This window comes from Mastigoproctus giganteus, chromosome 13, assembly GCF_048544385.1.
Source record: "Mastigoproctus giganteus isolate SK-2022 chromosome 13, ASM4854438v1, whole genome shotgun sequence".
NCBI classification, from domain to species: Eukaryota; Metazoa; Arthropoda; class Arachnida; order Uropygi; family Thelyphonidae; genus Mastigoproctus; species Mastigoproctus giganteus.
In genome coordinates this window covers 2,171,027-2,193,921 of record NC_143587.1, presented here as the reverse complement: position 1 = coordinate 2,193,921, position 22,895 = coordinate 2,171,027, and the positions used below count along the sequence as shown (strand labels likewise).

The 22,895-nt window shown below is 37.5% G+C and overlaps 1 protein-coding gene across 1 annotated transcript in view; it reads left to right on the top strand.

The window, feature by feature from the left end:
• The window catches only part of LOC150075717 (solute carrier family 35 member F5), a 202,303-nt gene that overhangs the window by 60,615 nt on the left and 118,793 nt on the right, over positions 1–22,895 (top strand). The window contains exon 5 of the mRNA XM_090387847.1: positions 13,217–13,267. Coding sequence (XP_090243973.1) covers positions 13,217–13,267 — 51 coding nt within the window. The remainder of the gene's footprint in view (positions 1–13,216; positions 13,268–22,895) is intronic.

The following is a 22,895-nucleotide window of genomic DNA, read 5'->3' as shown; positions in this document are numbered from 1 at the left end:
CACTGAATTCCAGAGGGGAATGCCAGAGGTGTATTCAACTCTAGCAGTAAGCTAGAGAATCTTGTAATAACTGAGAGCAAAGTGGAGGAGAAATTGTTGAAGATAAACACAAGAAAGGCACCTGGGGTGGATGGGATCTATCCAGTTATATTAAAGGAGGCAGCAAAGGAGGTAAGCAAACCCTTAGCCATAATTATGAGAGCTTCCTTGGACTCAGGGGAGGTACCCATTGACTGGAGATGTGCAAATGTGACCCCAATTCACAAAGGGGGATCAAAGGCTGACACAAGTAATTATAGACCTGTGAGTTTAACTTCTGTTCCCGGAAAATTAATGGAGGCACTGGTGAAAGAAGCACTGCAGGATCATCTAGACAAGACTTCAGTTATAGCTAGGACACAGCATGGTTTTGTTAAGGGGAAGTCTTGCCTGACCAATTTGATTGGATACTATGATGCAGTCACAAAAGAACTGGATGCAGGGAATAACTTTGATATTATATACTTGGATCTTAGAAAGGCTTTTGATACTGTTGCACATGGAAGACTGCTGCACAAATTGGAGCAGTGTGGCATTGGAGGCAAGTTGCTGCTATGGATAAAGGGGTGGTTGAGGGGGAGAAGACAGAGAGTGGTAATCAATGGACACTGCTCATCGTGGACTAATGTTATTAGTGGAGTCCCTCAGGGTTCAGTATTGGGGCCTTTATTGTTTTCTGTATTTATAAATGATATTGATGATGGTATATCAGGCTTAATGTCCAAGTTTGCAGACGATACGAAGGTTGGCAGGGTTGTCAAGGACACTACTGACACTATGCTGCTGCAACAGGATTTGGAAAGGTTGAGCAGATGGGCTTCGAGGTGGCAAATGAAGTTTAACATTGACAAATGTAAAGTACTACATATGGGAAACAGCAACCCCAGAGCAACGTATCAACTCTGTGGTACTACACTGACAGTGGTAGAGAATGAAAGGGACCTGGGGGTGGTGGTGCAGGCAGATATGAAGTTCTCTGAGCAGTGCAGACGAGCTGCAAGAGTAGCTCATGGTGTATTGTCAATGATATATAGGAATTTTTCTAGCAGGGATAAGGAGGTGATTATTCCCTTGTATAAGGCAATGGTCAGGCCACACCTAGAGTACTGTATACAGGCCTGGAGGCCTCATTTCAGGAAGGATGTAGAGCTGCTGGAACGAGTACAGAGAAGGGCAACTAGATTGGTGAATGGGACAAAGGGGTTCTCTTACGAAGAAAGGCTTAAGTTTTGCAAATTACAGTGTCTGGAAACTAGGCACCAGCGGGGTGATCTGATAGAGGTGTACAAAGCCTTGAATGGTTTGAGCATGCTCAATGCTGATGGGATTCTTCCTCTAGCTCAGAAAAATCACCTGAGAGGGCATAAATTCAAATTGAGGAAAGACAGATGTAGGATAGATGTGCGGAAATTTGCCTTTAGCCAGCGGGTGGTTGGTGGGTGGAACAGACTTCCATCCCTTGTCGTGGAAGTTGATAGCCTAAATAAGTTTAAGGCTCAGCTGGACAGGTATTTCGAACGAACAGAGGGGTGAAGTGGAAGTGGTTATTTTTATTTATTTATGTTACTTTTTTTTTTTTTTTTTTTTTTTTTTTGGCTGATGCTGCATAAGCTTGCTTTCTTGCATCAAATGCCTCTACTAATGCTAATGCTAATGCTAATGCTAAATTCTGATGGGATCCTTCCACTTGTTCACATTACGAACCTAAGGGGGCATAAATTCAAAAGAAAAGACTGATGTAGAATACATGTGCGGAAATTTGCCTTTAGCCAGAATTGCTGGAACAAACTTCCATCTGTTGTTGTGGAAGTTGATAGGTTAAATAAATTTAAGGAGGAACCGGACAGGCATTTGGGGGAATGGTGTGATTTTTTTTTTTTTTTTTTTTTTTTGGCTGATGCTGCATAAGCTTGCACTGAGGCTGCACTTGCTTTCTTGCATCACATTACACTACTAATACTACTATAACTGAAGTCTTGTCTAGTTGATCCTGCAGTGCTTCTTTAACCAGTGCCTCCATTAATTTCCTCTGAACAGAAGTTAAACTAACAGGTCTGTTATTATTGGGGTCACATTTGCACATCTCCAGTCCATGGGTACCTCCTGAGTCCAAGGAAACTCTCATAATTATGGCTAAGGGTTTGCTTACTTCTTTTGCTACCTCCTTTTTAATATAACTGGATAGATCCCATCCACACCGGGTGCTTTATTTATGTTTATCTTCAACAATTTCTGCTCCACTTTCCTCTCAGTTATTACAAAATCATCTAGCTTACCTTAATATCCAGATTTTAATTCACCTCTTGCATTCCCCTCGCTGAATAACTTCATGTGTGAATGTAGTTGCAAAATACTCATTTAGTTTGTTAGCCACCTGAGCAGGAAACTCTTTGCTGTTTTTCTTTGCGTCCTTTGCCAAAGATTTCTCATAATTCCTTTGCTTGCCTAATCTCCTTTGTGACTTGGTTACAGACAAACTTATATCTTTCATTGGCTTCCATATCACCCATTAATTTATGTGTCTCATGCATTTTTCTTCTCTGCCACATGTCTCATTAGTTCATCTGACATCCATTTAGGCCTAAACCTTGAACAGTATTTCTTAGTTGGTGTGTAAAGCATAGTAGCTTCCAAGATTAATTCTTTGAATGCCTCCCATTTTGAATTTGCTGTTGGTAACATCATCAGTTGGTCCCACCATATAGAATTTAAATACTGTCTCAGAATACCATAGTCTCCTTTACGAAAGCAAAAACCCTTCCCTTTACCCCTGATATTAGTTACCTCTTTGATTAAATACCACTTCAGCACACTGTGATCACTGCCACCTAGTGGTTCCTTTATCTGCAGATTCTTAATGCATGAAGAATCACTACTGATAATAAGATCAAGTGTATTACTCCCTCTAGTTGCCTCCTGAACAGGAGGCAACTAGAGGGAGTAATACACTTGATCTTATTATCAGTAGTGATTGGATTCATCCAATAAATCAGTAGAGTGGATTCATCGAATAAATCAACAAAAGCTTTGCTAGTGTGTGAATGACCAACCCACAAATTCTAATCAATATCTGGGAAATTAAAATCCCCGATTATAAGACACTCTGATTTACTGGCGCACTCTGTTTCCCTGTACAGTGTTTATTATACTGATCAGAGTATAATAAAAATCTATAACTACTCTCAATTTTGATCTCCCAGTGCTTATGTCAAAGCACCTCTGTAGCTAGGTGGGCAGGAGCAGCAGCGCTTCTTGATTAAACCGGGGTTCGAGTCCGTGACTACCAAATATGGAGGAAGCGGAAAGGTCATTGAATGACCACCACATATCCCTAGAGCAATATGGTCTTAGTTGCTAATGCTCCTAAAAGTCATATAACAAACAAACAACAAGCCTATGTCACACCAAACCGAGTCGACACTGCACTGTCCAGCGATGTCGACTGGCTGCACTTCCTTGGATTTTATGTGTTTCTTAACTAATAGCATAACCCCTCCTCTCTTTCTATCCTCCCTGTACACATTGTACTCCCCAAATTCCTGTTCTGCATTCCTTATACCTGTGTGACACCACGTCTCTGGTATCCCAACAATATTTGCCTTTGTTATTTTGACCAACACCTCAAATTCATCAAATTTATTTACCAAACTCCTAGCATTGATGTATACTCAAATATACATGCACTTCTTCCTATTCTTAGCTACCCTAACACAACCCATGTGTTTACTTGTACTGCAATGACGCCCAGCAACCTCTGAAATATCCTGCATCTTGTTTTCCAGGCTGCTGCTCATTCCAATAGAAGCAATGCAAGAATCACTTTCACCTCTGCCAGCGGCTACTGTTAATCTATTAGTCCTTGTATCCCCCCACCAAAGCTAGCAGTTTTCAAACCCACCTTACTCTACCTTGATGGCATCACAAATATCCTTGCACCCTTTCTATTTAAATGTACCCCATCTCTGTAGAAGCAGTCTCTCCTCTTAACAAATGCAGACCAGGCAGGAAAAAAAATTCTACCCCTCGAGGCTTGCACAATCTTTCCAGGGCCAAATTGATCGACAAGCCTCTCATCCTATGCTCCCTCCTATTGTGTCTGGGCAGAATTGCAGACACTTAAATTCAGCCCTAATTCACGGCTTTTTTTCGACAGTGATCTGTACTTGTTAAGTAATTCCCCCGGTCTCCTACTCTTGATATCATTATTGCCAATGTGTTCAACAATATCACCTTTTGTGCTCTTAAAAGATGTCTGCTCTACAACGTCGTCAACCTTTGCCCCTGGCATACATACCCTGGTCCTGTTCCACCTATCCTTTTTACACACCATGTTCCCCGTTTCCCTGACAATACTCACCGACAACTACTAGTTCCTCTGGGACCAGCGCATTCTGCCTTTGGGGTTGCCGTTGTATTGCGTGATGATCAAGTGCAAGCTCTGCCTTTGATGCGGGCTGCTGAGAGCTTGATGGGCCACTCAATTTAGATCCTTCGACGGCATCCACCCTGTTTTTCAAGCTCTCATATAGGCCCAAAACAACGATTAGTTGTTGCCTGATTTCCTCACACTCTTTACATCGTGCATACAAAGACATTCCCCTTGGCAATATCATGTCCCTTACCTGATTGATCCACAAACATCAAACAAGCAGTGCATTTTAAAAGGCTGTGATTCAGAGAGTATCCTCCCCCCTCCCCTTATTTCTCCTCTGAGCCACAGCACTCCTATTAGCTTGAGCCTTTCGCTTTGCTGCTCTGGTCCGATTCGTGATTTCGATTCAATTTCAATAAAATTTCAATATCAGTACAAATTTATAACCTTAAAATATATATCTGAATGTAGTTATAATACTATATATCCTATAGAAATATATACAGTGGATTCCGGTAATTTGGGCCACCGGTTAATCGGGGCAGCCGTTTATTTGGGGCAAATCTTAAAAAACAGAACCCAGTCGAGAAAATAGCCAGGGTTTACTTCGCTTAATTGGGACAAAATGCCGTTTAATCGGGGCAGGAGACCGCAGCACTGGAGATTACCCTACGATTCGCTCTGACCGTACCACGTAGTTCGGTCGGATTTCTGGAGGTCACAACCATAAAACAATAAAAACAATTAGCAGTCACCTGTTTATTGGGCTTTTCTGTTAGTGCAATCTATCATAAACGGATAGTAAACTCGATCTTATTGAATTTGCGATAATACTGACAGCTGGAATTCTGTGGGTTATTATGGTAAAATGTGTTTACACTTCCATGGAATCTTCAATCATATAAAAAAAATAATTTTCAGAATCTTCTCCTCATTCCTATTTTTAAAGCTTTGTAACTCGTTACTCCGTTCTCACTTGCGCGTGTTGTGTTACTTGTTGTGTGTTCCGTGTTTTTTTGTTATTGATTGCTTATCTTTTTACTGTTTTAAATTTTAACCCCCACCCATAAATGTCACTGAGCAGAAATGTCAACTAGTTCAGTTAGTATGTACATATTACATACTAACTGAAATTCAGGCTTTCTTGCGCCATATGGCTAATAATAATATTCAATCATATAAAAAACATAAATAAATTTTAAGAAACTCATATCTCATTTGTGCGTATCTGTTCTTTGTTATTAATTGCTTATCATTTTTACTGTTTTAAATTTTACAAACAAAAAAAAAGTCAGCGAACAGAAGTATCAATTAGTTAGTACATTACATATTAATTAAGCTATGTACGTAAGCGCAAATTTATTTTCATTATGCTAACTGGAAAATATTCTTCCGATTTTCACGTACCATTTAACTTTGTTATTGGTAAAGTAGTAAAGTTAAATTTGTGTTTTATATCTTTAAAGCGGGGGTCCACTGTATTTTGTTTGGAGATCCGGTTAAGTTCTGTGGTATTGAACTTGTGCTTGTTTGAGACCATAAAAAATTGTGAATACGAAACCTGCAGATTGTAACTTTGATGGTGACAGAGCAGAAGGTACACGAAATCTTGATGCTGCAGAAGAGATTGTGCTTAGCAGCAATGAAGAGGAAGAAAATTAAATGAATGTACATTATCTGGCATTTAAGTATCACAGTTTGTAAGGTAAGATGTTTGTTCAGTTATTTCTATTTAAGTTACTACTATTATAAAAATAAAGGTAAAATATAAAGTTGTTACTGCTATAAAAATAAAGTTAAAATATTAAGTTATTACTACTATAAAAATTAAGTTTCCAATAGTTATTTTGAAAAAAAAAAAAGGGTGTTTTTGTCAGCTTTTGAAATGTAACCCCCCCCCCATCCTTTTGTACTGGTTCTTAGTCCCGTATAACACAGTTTCACATTATATGAGGTTTTGTAGGAACCAAACTACTGTGCTATATGAGGGTTACCTGTACACCTAATTTGCAAATCTCAGTTAAAGCAGGCTACCTACACTGTATCTGACTATACCTTCCAAGCCTTTTAAGTCATTTCAAGTGTCAAAATATTTGGTCACTTACAGACAACACGGTAAGTATCTGTAAGGGTAGCCACATGTTGGACAAGATTTTTCAGCTCTCGTGAATTGCGAAGTTTTTAATTACACTGGAAAATGTTTAACATGAAATAAAAAAAGCTTAACATGAAAAGATTTCACATCTCAGAACAAAAAAATATACTCGCTGCTTCGTCATCACTAAATTTTTACTGTTTGTGACTTTGACTGAACTTTCTATTGACTAGGCCGACATTTGATAATAAACAATTAACTATATAATATCGGTGTAGATACACCATAGTTAACCCATAATGAACTATGTAAGTAGTGTAAAAGGCATTGTTTTAATTGTATCTCATATTGATTTAATTGTATCTCATATTGATTTAATTTAATTGTATCTCATATTGCCTTCACAATGGCGCCTCCGTAGCCAGGTGGGCAGAGCAGCAGTGCGTAGCACATGCTTCTTGATTAGACCGGGGTTCGAGCCCGTGAGCCACCAAATACGGAGGATGCAGAAAGGTCAGGGAATGACCACTGCATATCCCCGGAGAATGTGGCCTTAGTTGCTAATGCTCCAAATAACAACAAAACAAACAAACAAACAAGCCTTCACAACAAGATAGCTGGTATTGCACTACTTCAAATAAATAATGCTTCTCTAGTAGAGAAGACTACTGTTATTTATTTTCAGAAGATACCACCACCCAGACGATCGTTTTGAAGCTATTGGGCTTCATCATCAGTGGGCGGGCGGGTACCCAGGCAATACAACAAGCCATCACAGTTGCGAAGTTATATCCACAATATGAGAAATGCCAAAAGGGTGTGGTAATAATACATTTTGAAAACGAAATGCACAAGGCATAATCCTTATGGGTTTTGATAATTAACTATATAATATCGGTGTAGATACACCATAGTTAACCTATAAATTTGAACTACGTAAGTAGTGTAAAAGGCATTGCTTTAATTGTATCTCATATTGTGGGTGCCTTCATAATGAGATAGCTGGTACTGCACTACTTCAAAATAAATAACAGTGGACTTCTCTACTAGAGAAGCATTATTTATTTATTTATACATTATTAAAAAAATAACAGTAGTCTTCTCTACTACAGAAGCGTTATTTATTTGAAGTAGTTCAATACCAGCTATCTCGTTGTGAAGGCACCCACAATATGAGATACAATTAAAATGATGCCTTTTACACTATTTACATAGTTCTTTGGTCCTTGAGGTTGTCACAGACATTCTCTCAGATATGCCAGACAAGCTGCACTTGCTACCTGGGAGTCTAAAACGCTGATTGAACTGATATTCGGGTGACTTTCAAGTCAAGTGGATCCAATTTCGGCGAAGTCCAGACGCTAAATCCTCTGCTTGCACCTTCACGATGGTGGGACTGTTAATAATCCTGGGTACAACCTCCATGCACAAGTACATGGTGGGTGACCACCCAGGTGTGAACCAATGTAAGCAGGGTTGAGGTGTGGCGCCCACACCACATTAAGGAATGCTGCCCCTCTATGTTACTGGGCAGTACTAGGTGGTAGATGACTCTCATCAACCGGTGCAATACCGCCACTTTACTTATTGGAGGCTTGAAGTGGTGGAACCCATGTTTAGTCTGCAGAGCTACGTTCCGGTCAACCCTTCCCTATCTCTTCCATCATGCAGTATGATTGATGACTTTTGAGGTTATGATGAACATCGTGGTGAGATCCAATATTCCTTGCATTTCGAGAGTACAGCTCTAAAACGGTGTTCGCAGGCCAGCCGCTAGTTAGTACACCGGACCAAACCTATTGGTAACTGTCTAGGAGGTTTCCGGATCAGGTAGTGTATAATCTTGCTACCTCTACTCTGCCAGATAGTGACTGGAGGGAGTCCGAGTAGTATGTATGCGGGGAGCATTCTCGAGACCACGTTATGTCAACGATTTGGGTATATTCTTACCACGGGTACGCCATATCTAAAAATTTCATTACTTCATACAGCATGTCCCACCCACTTTTTCTTACTATTGAATACACCATGAATTGTCAAACTAACAGAGCAAGCTTTTCTGCGAAAAGATCTAAACCTCCCAAGCACTTCCTAATTCATTTCACAAATATACGTGGTCTCAGTTCTAATCTTAACAGTGTCCATTTCCACTTGCAGTCTGCCAAACCCCATGTACTTTTTCTGCCAGAATCTCAGTTATCAGTTGATTCAACTACTGCTCATCTCAGATGCCCAAATTATTCGTTGTATGATTCCTTTCGCCTCAAAGGTGGTACTTGTGCATATGTCCGTTCTGATATTCCCTGTCAGAGACTTGGCAATTTGGAATTTACTCTCTTTGATCTTCTCTGGCTTAAAATCTCTCTACCTCATTGTGTAAAGTTCACCTGTTGTGTCTACCATTCTCCCAACTCCACTAATCACTTGGAGCTTTTTGACTTCCTCTCTTTGCAACTTGACTTTCTCCAGTCCAACTTCCCCAAAGGTGAGGTAATTTTAATGTTCACAACTCCAGCTGGCTTCCGTTTTCTAGTCACACCGACCCAGCTGGTCGAGATGCTGAGGCTTTTGCAATTACTAATGACCTTGCACAGATTGTTCATTTACCTACAAGAATACCGGACAATCCTAATTATACAGCCAACACGCTTGATCTTTTTCTCACAAACAACCCTTCTATGTACACAGTTGAAGTGAGAGGTCCTTTAGGCACTTCAGATCACAACTTGGTGATTGTCTGTTCTCCACGAAGCCTTTATCTCATGGTTATTCCCAACCTCGTATTGTTTGGCATTACAAGAATGCAAAATGGGAATACCTGCGAGATTTCTTTTCCTTGGTCGGATTACTGTTTCAAAACTTCTGATGTCAACGTTTGCTCAGATCATGTCAGTGAAATTATTCTTGCAGGAATGGAATCCTTTATCCCGCACTCCATTTAAAATCTCGTCCTTTATCTAAACCTTGGTTTTCCAATAAATGTGCTAAGACTATTCAAGAGAAGAATGTTGCATATCGTAATTGGCTTGTTTCTAATTCTTCAGTTTCATTTTCTGCTTACACCGAAGCTCACAACAATTGTAAAGCAGTTATTAATCAGTCCAAACTAGAGTTTGAACAGGCTAAGAGTAGAAAACTTGCTTCTTACCCCAGTGGTAGCCAAGCATTCTGGTCCCTTGCCAAAGATATTAGACGCAACTTTTGCCCATCTCTGCTCCCACCTCTGTCCAAACCAGATGGTTCTGTTGTCACTTCAGCCAAGGATAAAGCTGACCTGCTATAATCCCATTTTTCTTCCAACTCATATATTAATGATCTTGGTAAAACACCTCCCACCATTTCCAACATGCTTCATTCAATGCCGCCTGTGGTCGTCCGTCAAAAGGATGTAAGAAGGATTTTGACGAATCTTGATGCTAAGAAAGCTCCAGGTCCCAATGGTATTTCTCCACTTGTTCTCAAAACCTGTGCTCCTGAACTTACTCCTATTCTTTGCCACCTTTTATCACTTTCTTATTCCAAAGGTGTTTTTCCTTCTGCTTGGAAATTTGCCCATATCCAGCCAGTTCCTAGAAAGGGTGACAAATCCCTCCCATCCAGTTATTGTCCCATTGCAATTACTTCTACTCTTTCTAAAGTAATGGAGAAATCAATTAACCGCCAACTCTTAAACTACCTAGAGACCTTCCGTCTGATCAACAATCGCCAGTATGGATTCCGTCAATGTCGATCCACTGGTGATGTTCTAGCTTATGTTACCCATTTATGAACTAATTCAATGGAAAGGTTCGGTGAAACACAAGTAGTTGCTCTTGACATCTCAGAGGCTTTCAATCGTGTTTGCCATAAAGGCCTTCTAAACAAGCTTCCATCTTATGGTTTGCCAACTGTTTTTAGTAATTGTTTTTCCAGTTTTCTCTCTGATCGCTCACTGAGGTTGATGGTAGATGGCTCTGTCTTCTAACTTCTCCACTAATGCTGGTGTCTCCCAAGGTTCAGTTCTTTCCTCCACTCTTTTCCTCTTGTATATTAATGATCTTCTTCCATTGACTGGAAATCTTATCCATAGTTTTGCCGATGATAGCACATTGCATTCCACTTTCCATTTTGAGAAACCTTGCCCTGTCCAATCAGCTTCAACTTCTCGAAAATCTGCTACCAATTCCTTAAACGCCGATATTCAGGTAATTCTCCAGTGGGGCAAAGTCAACTTAGTTGATTTCAACCCTTCTAAAACTCAGTCTTGTCTTATATCTCGCAAAAAAGGATTCTTCTGCTCCTATGCTTATCTTTAGTGACAATCCGATATCTAGGCAAAATGATATATCTCTTTTGGTGATTACTCTGACTTCTAATCTCTCCTGGCACAAGGACATTACAAATATTGCTACCTCTGCATCTAAAAAACTTGGTTTTCTCTTTTGCTCTCGGCGTTACTTTTCTTCCAACCAGCTGCTCATTTTGTATAAATTGTAAATCCGCCCTGCCATGGAATATTGTTCCCACATCTGGGACAGTGCCCCCAAAACCTCTCTCAGGCTTTTTGATTCCATTCAGAAGAGGGCAGTTAGGTTAATTAATGATTCATCTCAAACAGAGTCTCTCCACTCTCTGTGTCATAGCCGTTTGCTGCATGCCTCTTCTACAGATACTTCCATGGGCACTGTTCTTCTGAATTGGCTTCTATAATTCCCGCTCTCTCTCTTTCAAAGCAGTCCAAACACATGCCGCCACCAGCCAACATCCATTTACTGTCCAACTTCAAACTCACAGAACCAACTTTTCATCTTCCTCGTTTATACATTCAACTGCCGTTTTCTGGAACAACCTTCCTTCATACATATTTCCTGAAAATTGCAGTCTACAGAAGTTCAAGTCCAATGTCAACAAATATCTTCTTTCGTCTTCTCAACTTCCAACCCAAGCACGGTATTAAGTACTATAGGTTCTAATGCCTCTTGTGTTTAGGGTTTTCATTAAAAAAAAAAAAGATTAGCCAGAATTCTCTGGCTTGGGGGAAGAACCAATGGAGGCGATTCTCCAGTGCATCACACAGTCTAAACCAATGCACGAAATGTGAAATGTTTGCAGACCTGTCTAGAACAGGACTTGATCTAGCCAAGGGGGATGTCTTTGTGTGTGCTAGGTCCAGAGACTGTGAGGAAATTATGTGACGACTCAGCGTTCTGATCGCCGTCTATGAGAGTTTGAGGTGTAGGGTAGATGGCCTCGAGGAAATTAATAAGAGGGGCCCATCAAGCTCTCGGCTGCCCAGCTCAATGGCAGAACTCACTCCTGTGCATCAGGCAACACAGAGGCAATCTCCAAGGCAGAAGGTGCTGGTCCCAAAGGAACTAGTTATTGTTGGTGACTGTATTGTCAGGGAGAAGGGGAATATATTATGCAAAAAAGGATAGGTGGAACAGGACCAGGGTATGTCTGCCAGGGGCAAATGTTTATGATGTTGTAGAGCAGATATCATCTTTTAAGGACACAAAAGGTGATATTGTTGTACTCATTGTCACTAATGACCTTAAGAGTAAGAGATCTGCAGTTTTAATTAACAAGTACAGATCCATGTTGGAAAAAAAAGTCGAGTTAGGGTTACATTTGAAAATGTCTGCAATTCTGCCCAGATACGATAAGAGGGAGTAAATGATGAGTGCCTTGTCATTCAATTCAGCCCTAGAGAGATTGTGCAAGGCTCATGGAGTAGAATTTTTCTCAGCTTGATCTGTGCCTGTTAACAGGAGAGACTGCTTCCACAGGGATGGGATATACTTGAATAGAAGGAGTGCAAGAATATTTGCTGATGCTATCAAGGCAGTGTTAGGTGGGTTGGAAAACTGTTAGCTTGGGGGGGGATTCACAGGCTAAAAGATTAATAGTATCTGCAAGCAGAGTTGCAAGTGATTCTTGCACTGCTTCTATTAGATTGGTGGTCGGGGTGCTGGGAATCATCACAGAACAAATAAATATATAGCTGTGTTAGAGTAGGGCAACTAATAATAAGAACAGATGTATGAATTTGAAGTGCTGGTCAGAACATTAAGGTGATTATTGTTGGGATATAGGAGACATGGTGTCACACTGATATAAGCAGTGCAGAATTGGAATTTGGGGAGTACAATGTGCACAGAAAGGATAGGAAGGGAGGAGGGGTTACGCTGTTAGTTAAAAACACAAAATCGAAGGAAGTGACAGTTAACATAGATGGTCAGTGCAATGTTCAGTCAGTTTGATGTGATGTAAGCACTCGGAAAGTGAAAATGAGAGTAGGATTGTATTAGAGGCCTAATGACTCTAATGAGTACAATGAACAATTGTACAGAGAAATAGTTATCAAACATTATCATGCATACATACCACTGTATGTATGCATGATAATGGGTAGTGTGGCCCCAGTTCTCATGAGGTTTTCTCTGTGGCAAACCTCTTACTTATAGCTTGTGGTATTAATTTTAGGCAATTCATAACTCAGTTGTTTAGAAAAGCCATCACGTTTTACAGATAAATGTGGAATAAATCACAGGTAATTAATTATTATTGTTATTATTATTATTGAGAAATGGAGATTGGCATATTTCTAAACATCATACTTACTGCTTCCACTGTTTATCCATTTGCACATGTTTACTTTTTCATTAAACAAATCAAATTGCTTTTTATCACTATTCTTTCTTTCTTTTAACATTTACTTTTTTTTCTAGGTAATAAATCTGTGAGATTTAGTAAAGTGACAGAGGTCAGGCAGCTTTCAGGCAAGTATGCTTTTTTTGTTCCACTTGTGTGTATATATATATATATATAAAGCATCCATAAAATTACTGAGTTTAGGTTGTAAAGATGTAAAATTATAGTTAAAGTGTAATATATAGAACACCCAATTAATGCCATCAAACGATCGAACATTACATCGGACGTTATGTATATACTAAATAGATACGTTATAGTGTAAAGTTAATATCTTTAAAGTTTGAAAATCCATATAGCCATAGTCCTGCCATATCTCCAGTATACATGAAAACCAAAATATAAATCATATTAAGTAAATTAATAAAATAATAAAATAATAAGCCCAACACAGGAAAATTATTTTGCAAGGAACTTTGTCGAGGGCTAAACCCTTACAAAATAACCAACCCATGCTAGACTGAGCCATCGGTTTCTGTTATCATCTGCCTGTATACTAAAGCCAAAATAATATAATAGTGGAAATGTGGAATAATTTAGTATAACATTAACGTAAGATTTGAGACAAATGTAAGTCTAGAATGCCAAAACAACAAGTGTCGTACCGTAATACATAACAACAATTTATAAATGATACAGGCTGGATGATATTTAGCCCGACCGATCGCTACCACATTATAAGCACAACTGAGTAATTATTAAAATTTTTGCTGAACACAATTTAGCATAAAATTTTGCAGAAAATAGCTAATAAAGCTAACCGAAGGAGAACGGAAAAATGTATAGTAGAGCAATAGTACCTCACTCCCCCTCGAATTACTCTAATAGTTCGCGAGGTATGAAAAATAAGGCAAGAGGAAAGCTAAAAGCAAAAAGAAAGAAAAGGTCAATTTATCGATAGTACATCGGATATTAACCGGGAGCGTAACTTCCCGACCCTAAAAGTAGGGATCCTGGTTAGGTAGTAAAGGCCTGTAAAAATATATCAATCGAATAAAAAGAAAAAGAAGAAAAAGAAAAAGGAAAAAACGGAATGGCTAATTCCTAATAAAGTTTACTTTAAGTAGGACATAAATAATGTCAGATAAAGTCAAATTGTCAGTAATGCTAAGAGAACGAAAGACGGAACCTGTCAGATAAGGTCGGATTGTCAGTAATGCTTAGAGAACAAAAGAGGGGACATGGTAAAAACCCCGTAAGGAATCTACCAAGCATACTTTACCGTAGCCCAAGGCGGGAAAAACAAAACGCCTGCAGCAACCTCACTAGACTTATATAACTACAAAGCGTCATGCGCCACCTAAGATTTGTCAAGAATTAGCCGGTGTTTTTTGGATGAACAAAAGCATAATAGCGCCCTCTATAATAGAGAAAACAAAACCAATAATACTCAGATGTAGAAGAGAAATCCTAGTATAATATAGAATTCATTCCTACTGTAAAGAACCCATATAGGTACCACTTTTCTAAGGCGTAAGCTATATATAGCGAGTTCAAAACAGCAGTCCCTAGTATGTACATGTATATACAAAGGCTAATTAGTACACCACTCGCTATATCTATACCCTATATTAAAAAACAATAATGATTACATTAAGACCACGGCAATATCCAAAATGTATATAACAGTTTAATAAACTGCCTGCCTAATATTTTCGATAATTTCCAACTGGTTTAAATTATCGTGGTACTTTTTTAGTGCTATGGATAAAGCAGTACTCATATGTTTCAAAATGAAATTATATGGGAAACCGTTATCCAATAATTTATGCTTAAGATCGATAAGCGCATATATAACATCACTTTTATTATTACAAATATATACTCTTCTGATAGTTTGTGTCACTATAATGTTTTTAAGTATACGTACAGAGATATTAGTACCCCAACGGGTTAAGTCTATAGTTTTGAAATTGAATTCTTTGCGTTTGTCAAATAGCTTGGTAGATAGTGTATTATTATTAATCTGAATATCTATGTCCAGATATGCTACTTTAAAAGGGTCACCGTTGTTAGTGACTTCTAGAACCAACTCCTGCGGGTAGTGTTTAACCGCTTCTGTAAGAAAGCTAGTATTGTTGAACACAATTAGGTCATCAATATATCTGAACATATGGATATCTTTAACAAAGTTGTTTTCAAAATGATGCAGATATAAGTTGGCGATGAGACACGAGCTACTCGCCCCCATGGCAATGCCAGCATGCTGTATGAAAATATTACTACCATTATAAATATAGCTGTTGGAAATACAAAGATTAATCAAGTTATCCCAATAATTACGTTGGCAGGGTAAAATTTGGCTATATTCTGTAAAATAATTATTTAACACCAATTTTAGACTATCATGTGGGATGCTAGTAAATAAATTTTTGAAATCAATGTATTTATATGTTTGATGCTATTCATATTGTTCTTTATAAAGGTTAAAATAGGTCTATTGTTATTAATAATTCTGGAGGAATCTATAGCCTTGAAAATCATGCTGAGCAATTCAACTAGCTTACTATGTGGGACTTTTGAGTAGCTATTTCTACAAGATGTAATAAATCTGAAACTAATAGGCGATTTGTGAAACTTGGGAATACCATACAAATACGGAAAATTAGTATTATAGTTACTAATTTTTAACCTTTTTTGTATAGCCAGTAGCTTTTTGGTAATAGTACCAAGGTTACAGTTAGATTTAGTATATGTAGCACTGCTATGTAGTTCATTGTATAATAGTGTGGCATAGAATTTTTTGCAGATGAAACTGTAATTATTAGCGGCCTTATCTATAGTTGTTATGATAAATATATCCTGTAACTCCTTTAAATGTCGTTTGATTAACTGCATATTATATCTTTTGCTATCTCTAATGGTATGATGCTTCCTATGTAAAAGCATACTAAATATATGTTGTTTAAAATCGCTATTAGTAAGAACTAGCCAATTATAGAAGGCCTCTAGTGGTAAATTAAACTTATAGGCCAATTTAAGGCAAAAATGCATAAGGTCAGAATGTATTAGTTTGGTTATAAGATTAGCATTAAGGCTAGTGTTAGGTCTGTATTTAAAACCGTAGGAAAGAACAGATCTCAATTCCTGGTGAGGAACCAGGTTAAGATTACCAGTAATTACATGCCCATGATGTAAGTCAACGAAATCATGGTATTGTGGTAAGTGGCAGTAGCAAATAGCATCCTGGTAGACATTATCTAAGTTGCAGGCTAGCTGCTTATAATTACAAGCAGTAAGCCCAAAAGGTTTATTGTAACTAAACCTAGTTACTATATTCCTATTACTGAGTGGAAAACTGCTAACATGTTTATTTAATATCTCCTTTAACGGTAAGTAGTCAAATATAATGTTACTGAATTTAATATTGATATAGATGTTATGGATAACAGGTTTATTACATAGACGATATTTAAAAATATCCCTAAGTAAGTGGTCAAGATGCTGGTTACGATGTGAATATGTCTGGTTAATTTTTTCTAAGGCTTTTAACTTGCTATGCTTGAGGCCGAATAAGATATCATGTATGAGTTTAATATTTATAACATTTTTATCCCAAGTATCCAGCATGTCGGTAAATTTTCCTAAAGTATGCTTAGTGCGCATTTGAATACCAGTACCAGTATTGTTAAAAACTTTGTTTCTCATCTTACTACGTGGCAATTTAGGCTGGGATCTATTAGCCATATGAAAAAGTTTATAAACACAAGTATCTAAACTACCAATATTATAATTACGTCCATTAAACAAACTATTGAGACCATAAGGGTACAGGGTTTTATATTTAAGAATATTGCAGTTTTCACGTTGTAATCTAATGCTGTGTCTATGTTCAATATCTAATATAGTAATAGAAATATTATCGAAACTATGTGTTTGGAAGTGCTGCAGTTCAATGTCATTTTTATTAACAAAATTATTAATATGGGATCTGTGCCCATTAATTCTAATATGTAATTCACCTCCTGTTTGTCCAATATACTTAGCCATACACGTATTACATGTAATTAGGTAAATAGCTCCCCTAGAATGGCAGAAAACCGGATCATAGGTATTATGGGAGACATGTTTAATGTTCATGGCCGGGCAAGTTTGACATCTCATATTGTTGCATTTGTTGAATTTTAAGTATAGCTCTGATGCAAAAGTCCTCGTGTCCAAATGTAAGTTATTGTCTATAGTATCATTAACCGGGCGGTTACTTGGTAAGCCTAATACATTAGATGCAACATGGCTATTTTGGTTACTTATCGGATCACTCATAGCCATAGTAGAATCCGCGGTACAGCTATGAGTGATCCGATAAGTAACCAAAATAGCCATGTTGCATCTAATGTATTAGGCTTACCAAGTAACCGCCCGGTTAATGATACTATAGACAATAACTTACATTTGGACACGAGGACTTTTGCATCAGAGCTATACTTAAAATTCAACAAATGCAACAATATGAGATGTCAAACTTGCCCGGCCATGAACATTAAACATGTCTCCCATAATACCTATGATCCGGTTTTCTGCCATTCTAGGGGAGCTATTTACCTAATTACATGTAATACGTGTATGGCTAAGTATATTGGACAAACAGGAGGTGAATTACATATTAGAATTAATGGGCACAGATCCCATATTAATAATTTTGTTAATAAAAATGACATTGAACTGCAGCACTTCCAAACACATAGTTTCGATAATATTTCTATTACTATATTAGATATTGAACATAGACACAGCATTAGATTACAACGTGAAAACTGCAATATTCTTAAATATAAAACCCTGTACCCTTATGGTCTCAATAGTTTGTTTAATGGACGTAATTATAATATTGGTAGTTTAGATACTTGTGTTTATAAACTTTTTCATATGGCTAATAGATCCCAGCCTAAATTGCCACGTAGTAAGATGAGAAACAAAGTTTTTAACAATACTGGTACTGGTATTCAAATGCGCACTAAGCATACTTTAGGAAAATTTACCGACATGCTGGATACTTGGGATAAAAATGTTATAAATATTAAACTCATACATGATATCTTATTCGGCCTCAAGCATAGCAAGTTAAAAGCCTTAGAAAAAATTAACCAGACATATTCACATCGTAACCAGCATCTTGACCACTTACTTAGGGATATTTTTAAATATCGTCTATGTAATAAACCTGTTATCCATAACATCTATATCAATATTAAATTCAGTAACATTATATTTGACTACTTACCGTTAAAGGAGATATTAAATAAACATGTTAGCAGTTTTCCACTCAGTAATAGGAATATAGTAACTAGGTTTAGTTACAATAAACCTTTTGGGCTTACTGCTTGTAATTATAAGCAGCTAGCCTGCAACTTAGATAATGTCTACCAGGATGCTATTTGCTACTGCCACTTACCACAATACCATGATTTCGTTGACTTACATCATGGGCATGTAATTACTGGTAATCTTAACCTGGTTCCTCACCAGGAATTGAGATCTGTTCTTTCCTACGGTTTTAAATACAGACCTAACACTAGCCTTAATGCTAATCTTATAACCAAACTAATACATTCTGACCTTATGCATTTTTGCCTTAAATTGGCCTATAAGTTTAATTTACCACTAGAGGCCTTCTATAATTGGCTAGTTCTTACTAATAGCGATTTTAAACAACATATATTTAGTATGCTTTTACATAGGAAGCATCATACCATTAGAGATAGCAAAAGATATAATATGCAGTTAATCAAACGACATTTAAAGGAGTTACAGGATATATTTATCATAACAACTATAGATAAGGCCGCTAATAATTACAGTTTCATCTGCAAAAAATTCTATGCCACACTATTATACAATGAACTACATAGCAGTGCTACATATACTAAATCTAACTGTAACCTTGGTACTATTACCAAAAAGCTACTGGCTATACAAAAAAGGTTAAAAATTAGTAACTATAATACTAATTTTCCGTATTTGTATGGTATTCCCAAGTTTCACAAATCGCCTATTAGTTTCAGATTTATTACATCTTGTAGAAATAGCTACTCAAAAGTCCCACATAGTAAGCTAGTTGAATTGCTCAGCATGATTTTCAAGGCTATAGATTCCTCCAGAATTATTAATAACAATAGACCTATTTTAACCTTTATAAAGAACAATATGAATAGCATCAAACATATAAATACATTGATTTCAAAAATTTATTTACTAGCATCCCACATGATAGTCTAAAATTGGTGTTAAATAATTATTTTACAGAATATAGCCAAATTTTACCCTGCCAACGTAATTATTGGGATAACTTGATTAATCTTTGTATTTCCAACAGCTATATTTATAATGGTAGTAATATTTTCATACAGCATGCTGGCATTGCCATGGGGGCGAGTAGCTCGTGTCTCATCGCCAACTTATATCTGCATCATTTTGAAAACAACTTTGTTAAAGATATCCATATGTTCAGATATATTGATGACCTAATTGTGTTCAACAATACTAGCTTTCTTACAGAAGCGGTTAAACACTACCCGCAGGAGTTGGTTCTAGAAGTCACTAACAACGGTGACCCTTTTAAAGTAGCATATCTGGACATAGATATTCAGATTAATAATAATACACTATCTACCAAGCTATTTGACAAACGCAAAGAATTCAATTTCAAAACTATAGACTTAACCCGTTGGGGTACTAATATCTCTGTACGTATACTTAAAAACATTATAGTGACACAAACTATCAGAAGAGTATATATTTGTAATAATAAAAGTGATGTTATATATGCGCTTATCGATCTTAAGCATAAATTATTGGATAACGGTTTCCCATATAATTTCATTTTGAAACATATGAGTACTGCTTTATCCATAGCACTAAAAAAGTACCACGATAATTTAAACCAGTTGGAAATTATCGAAAATATTAGGCAGGCAGTTTATTAAACTGTTATATACATTTTGGATATTGCCGTGGTCTTAATGTAATCATTATTGTTTTTTAATATAGGGTATAGATATAGCGAGTGGTGTACTAATTAGCCTTTGTATATACATGTACATACTAGGGACTGCTGTTTTGAACTCGCTATATATAGCTTACGCCTTAGAAAAGTGGTACCTATATGGGTTCTTTACAGTAGGAATGAATTCTATATTATACTAGGATTTCTCTTCTACATCTGAGTATTATTGGTTTTGTTTTCTCTATTATAGAGGGCGCTATTATGCTTTTGTTCATCCAAAAAACACCGGCTAATTCTTGACAAATCTTAGGTGGCGCATGACGCTTTGTAGTTATATAAGTCTAGTGAGGTTGCTGCAGGCGTTTTGTTTTTCCCGCCTTGGGCTACGGTAAAGTATGCTTGGTAGATTCCTTACGGGGTTTTTACCATGTCCCCTCTTTTGTTCTCTAAGCATTACTGACAATCCGACCTTATCTGACAGGTTCCGTCTTTCGTTCTCTTAGCATTACTGACAATTTGACTTTATCTGACATTATTTATGTCCTACTTAAAGTAAACTTTATTAGGAATTAGCCATTCCGTTTTTTCCTTTTTCTTTTTCTTCTTTTTCTTTTTATTCGATTGATATATTTTTACAGGCCTTTACTACCTAACCAGGATCCCTACTTTTAGGGTCGGGAAGTTACGCTCCCGGTTAATATCCGATGTACTATCGATAAATTGACCTTTTCTTTCTTTTTGCTTTTAGCTTTCCTCTTGCCTTATTTTTCATACCTCGCGAACTATTAGAGTAATTCGAGGGGGAGTGAGGTACTATTGCTCTACTATACATTTTTCCGTTCTCCTTCGGTTAGCTTTATTAGCTATTTTCTGCAAAATTTTATGCTAAATTGTGTTCAGCAAAAATTTTAATAATTACTCAGTTGTGCTTATAATGTGGTAGCGATCGGTCGGGCTAAATATCATCCAGCCTGTATCATTTATAAATTGTTGTTATGTATTACGGTACGACACTTGTTGTTTTGGCATTCTAGACTTACATTTGTCTCAAATCTTACGTTAATGTTATACTAAATTATTCCACATTTCCACTATTATATTATTTTGGCTTTAGTATACAGGCAGATGATAACAGAAACCGATGGCTCAGTCTAGCATGGGTTGGTTATTTTGTAAGGGTTTAGCCCTCGACAAAGTTCCTTGCAAAATAATTTTCCTGTGTTGGGCTTATTATTTTATTATTTTATTAATTTACTTAATATGATTTATATTTTGGTTTTCATGTATACTGGAGATATGGCAGGACTATGGCTATATGGATTTTCAAACTTTAAAGATATTAACTTTACACTATAACGTATCTATTTAGTATATATATATATATATATATGTATGTATGTATTTGTATATAAAAAATTGGGATAAATGTAAAAGTAGTGTAAAATCTTAGTCTTTATAAGTTATTTTGGCCTAATGGCCCGCTGTATACTGTTATGTTTACATATATATTCAGTGTCTATATACCTAGCAACCCAAAGGTTGCAGGTTCGAATCCCGCCTCGGGCTCGGATCAAAGTACTGCAAAAACCTTGGGAGGTGCATTATGGCCACAGAAGTCGATGCGCCAACAACTACCAAAAAAAAAAAAAAAAAAGTGTCTATATAGTACATATTATTATACTTTTACTATAATAACTATATACAAAGGGTACTAGGAAAGTTTTGCAAAATGACGCAACAAAGAATCATAGGTAGCTGCTTGTTGCAGCATGTTGAGACATGTTCATACATGCATAGTAGCCGCCACGCCAAGTCGATGGGCTCAGTTATTCATTAGTAGTGAGAGTGTAAAGTACTTGCGATGGCATCGTGGTCACGAAATGAGATAAGGACAGTTTTGCGGTATAATTTCGTGCGTGGTTTAACCATAGACCAGTGCTTAGAAGAAATGACTCTTGCACTAGATGATGATTGTCCACATCGTACAACGATATTCAGATGGTATAGAGAATTCCAAAGGGGAAATTTCACTCTGGAGGATTCTGAGAGGCCGGGAAGGCCACAAACGTCAGTTACGGAGGAAAACGTTACTGCTGTGAGGAAAATGCTTGACGAAAACAGGCGAGTGACCTACCAACAGATAGAGGATACTTTGGGCCTAAATGCACCAGCAATTCATTCGATTCTGCAAGATCATTTGCACGTGAAGAAACTTTGTTCTCTCTGGGTGCCGCATCAACTGACTGAAGAGCAGATGACACGACGTGTGACTTGGTGCCGGGAGATGTTAAAAAAGTTTGATAAGGGACAATCTCGGTATGTGAACAACATCGTGACAGGTGACGAGACTTGGCTGTACTATTACGATCTGCCGACCAAGGCTCAAAACAAAGTTTGGGTCTTTGATGATGACGACACACCCGTAATTGTCAGAAAATCCCAATCTGTAAAGAAGAAAATGATAGCTGTATTTTTCAAATCGAGTGGAATTGTGGAACATGTCGTTTTGGACACTCAGAAGACCGTCACAGCTAAGTGGTATACTGAACAATGCCTGTCTAAAGTCATTGGATCTATGAAGAACCTGCGGCCAAAGTCAAGAATGGACACCTGGTACCTCCATCACGAAAATGCTCCAGCTCACCGCGCCAAAGCCTGCACCGAATATTTGACCACGACAGGACTGAAACTTCTCGAGCACCCTCCCTACAGTCCAGACCTTGCTCCCTGCGACTTTGCACTGTTCCCGCATG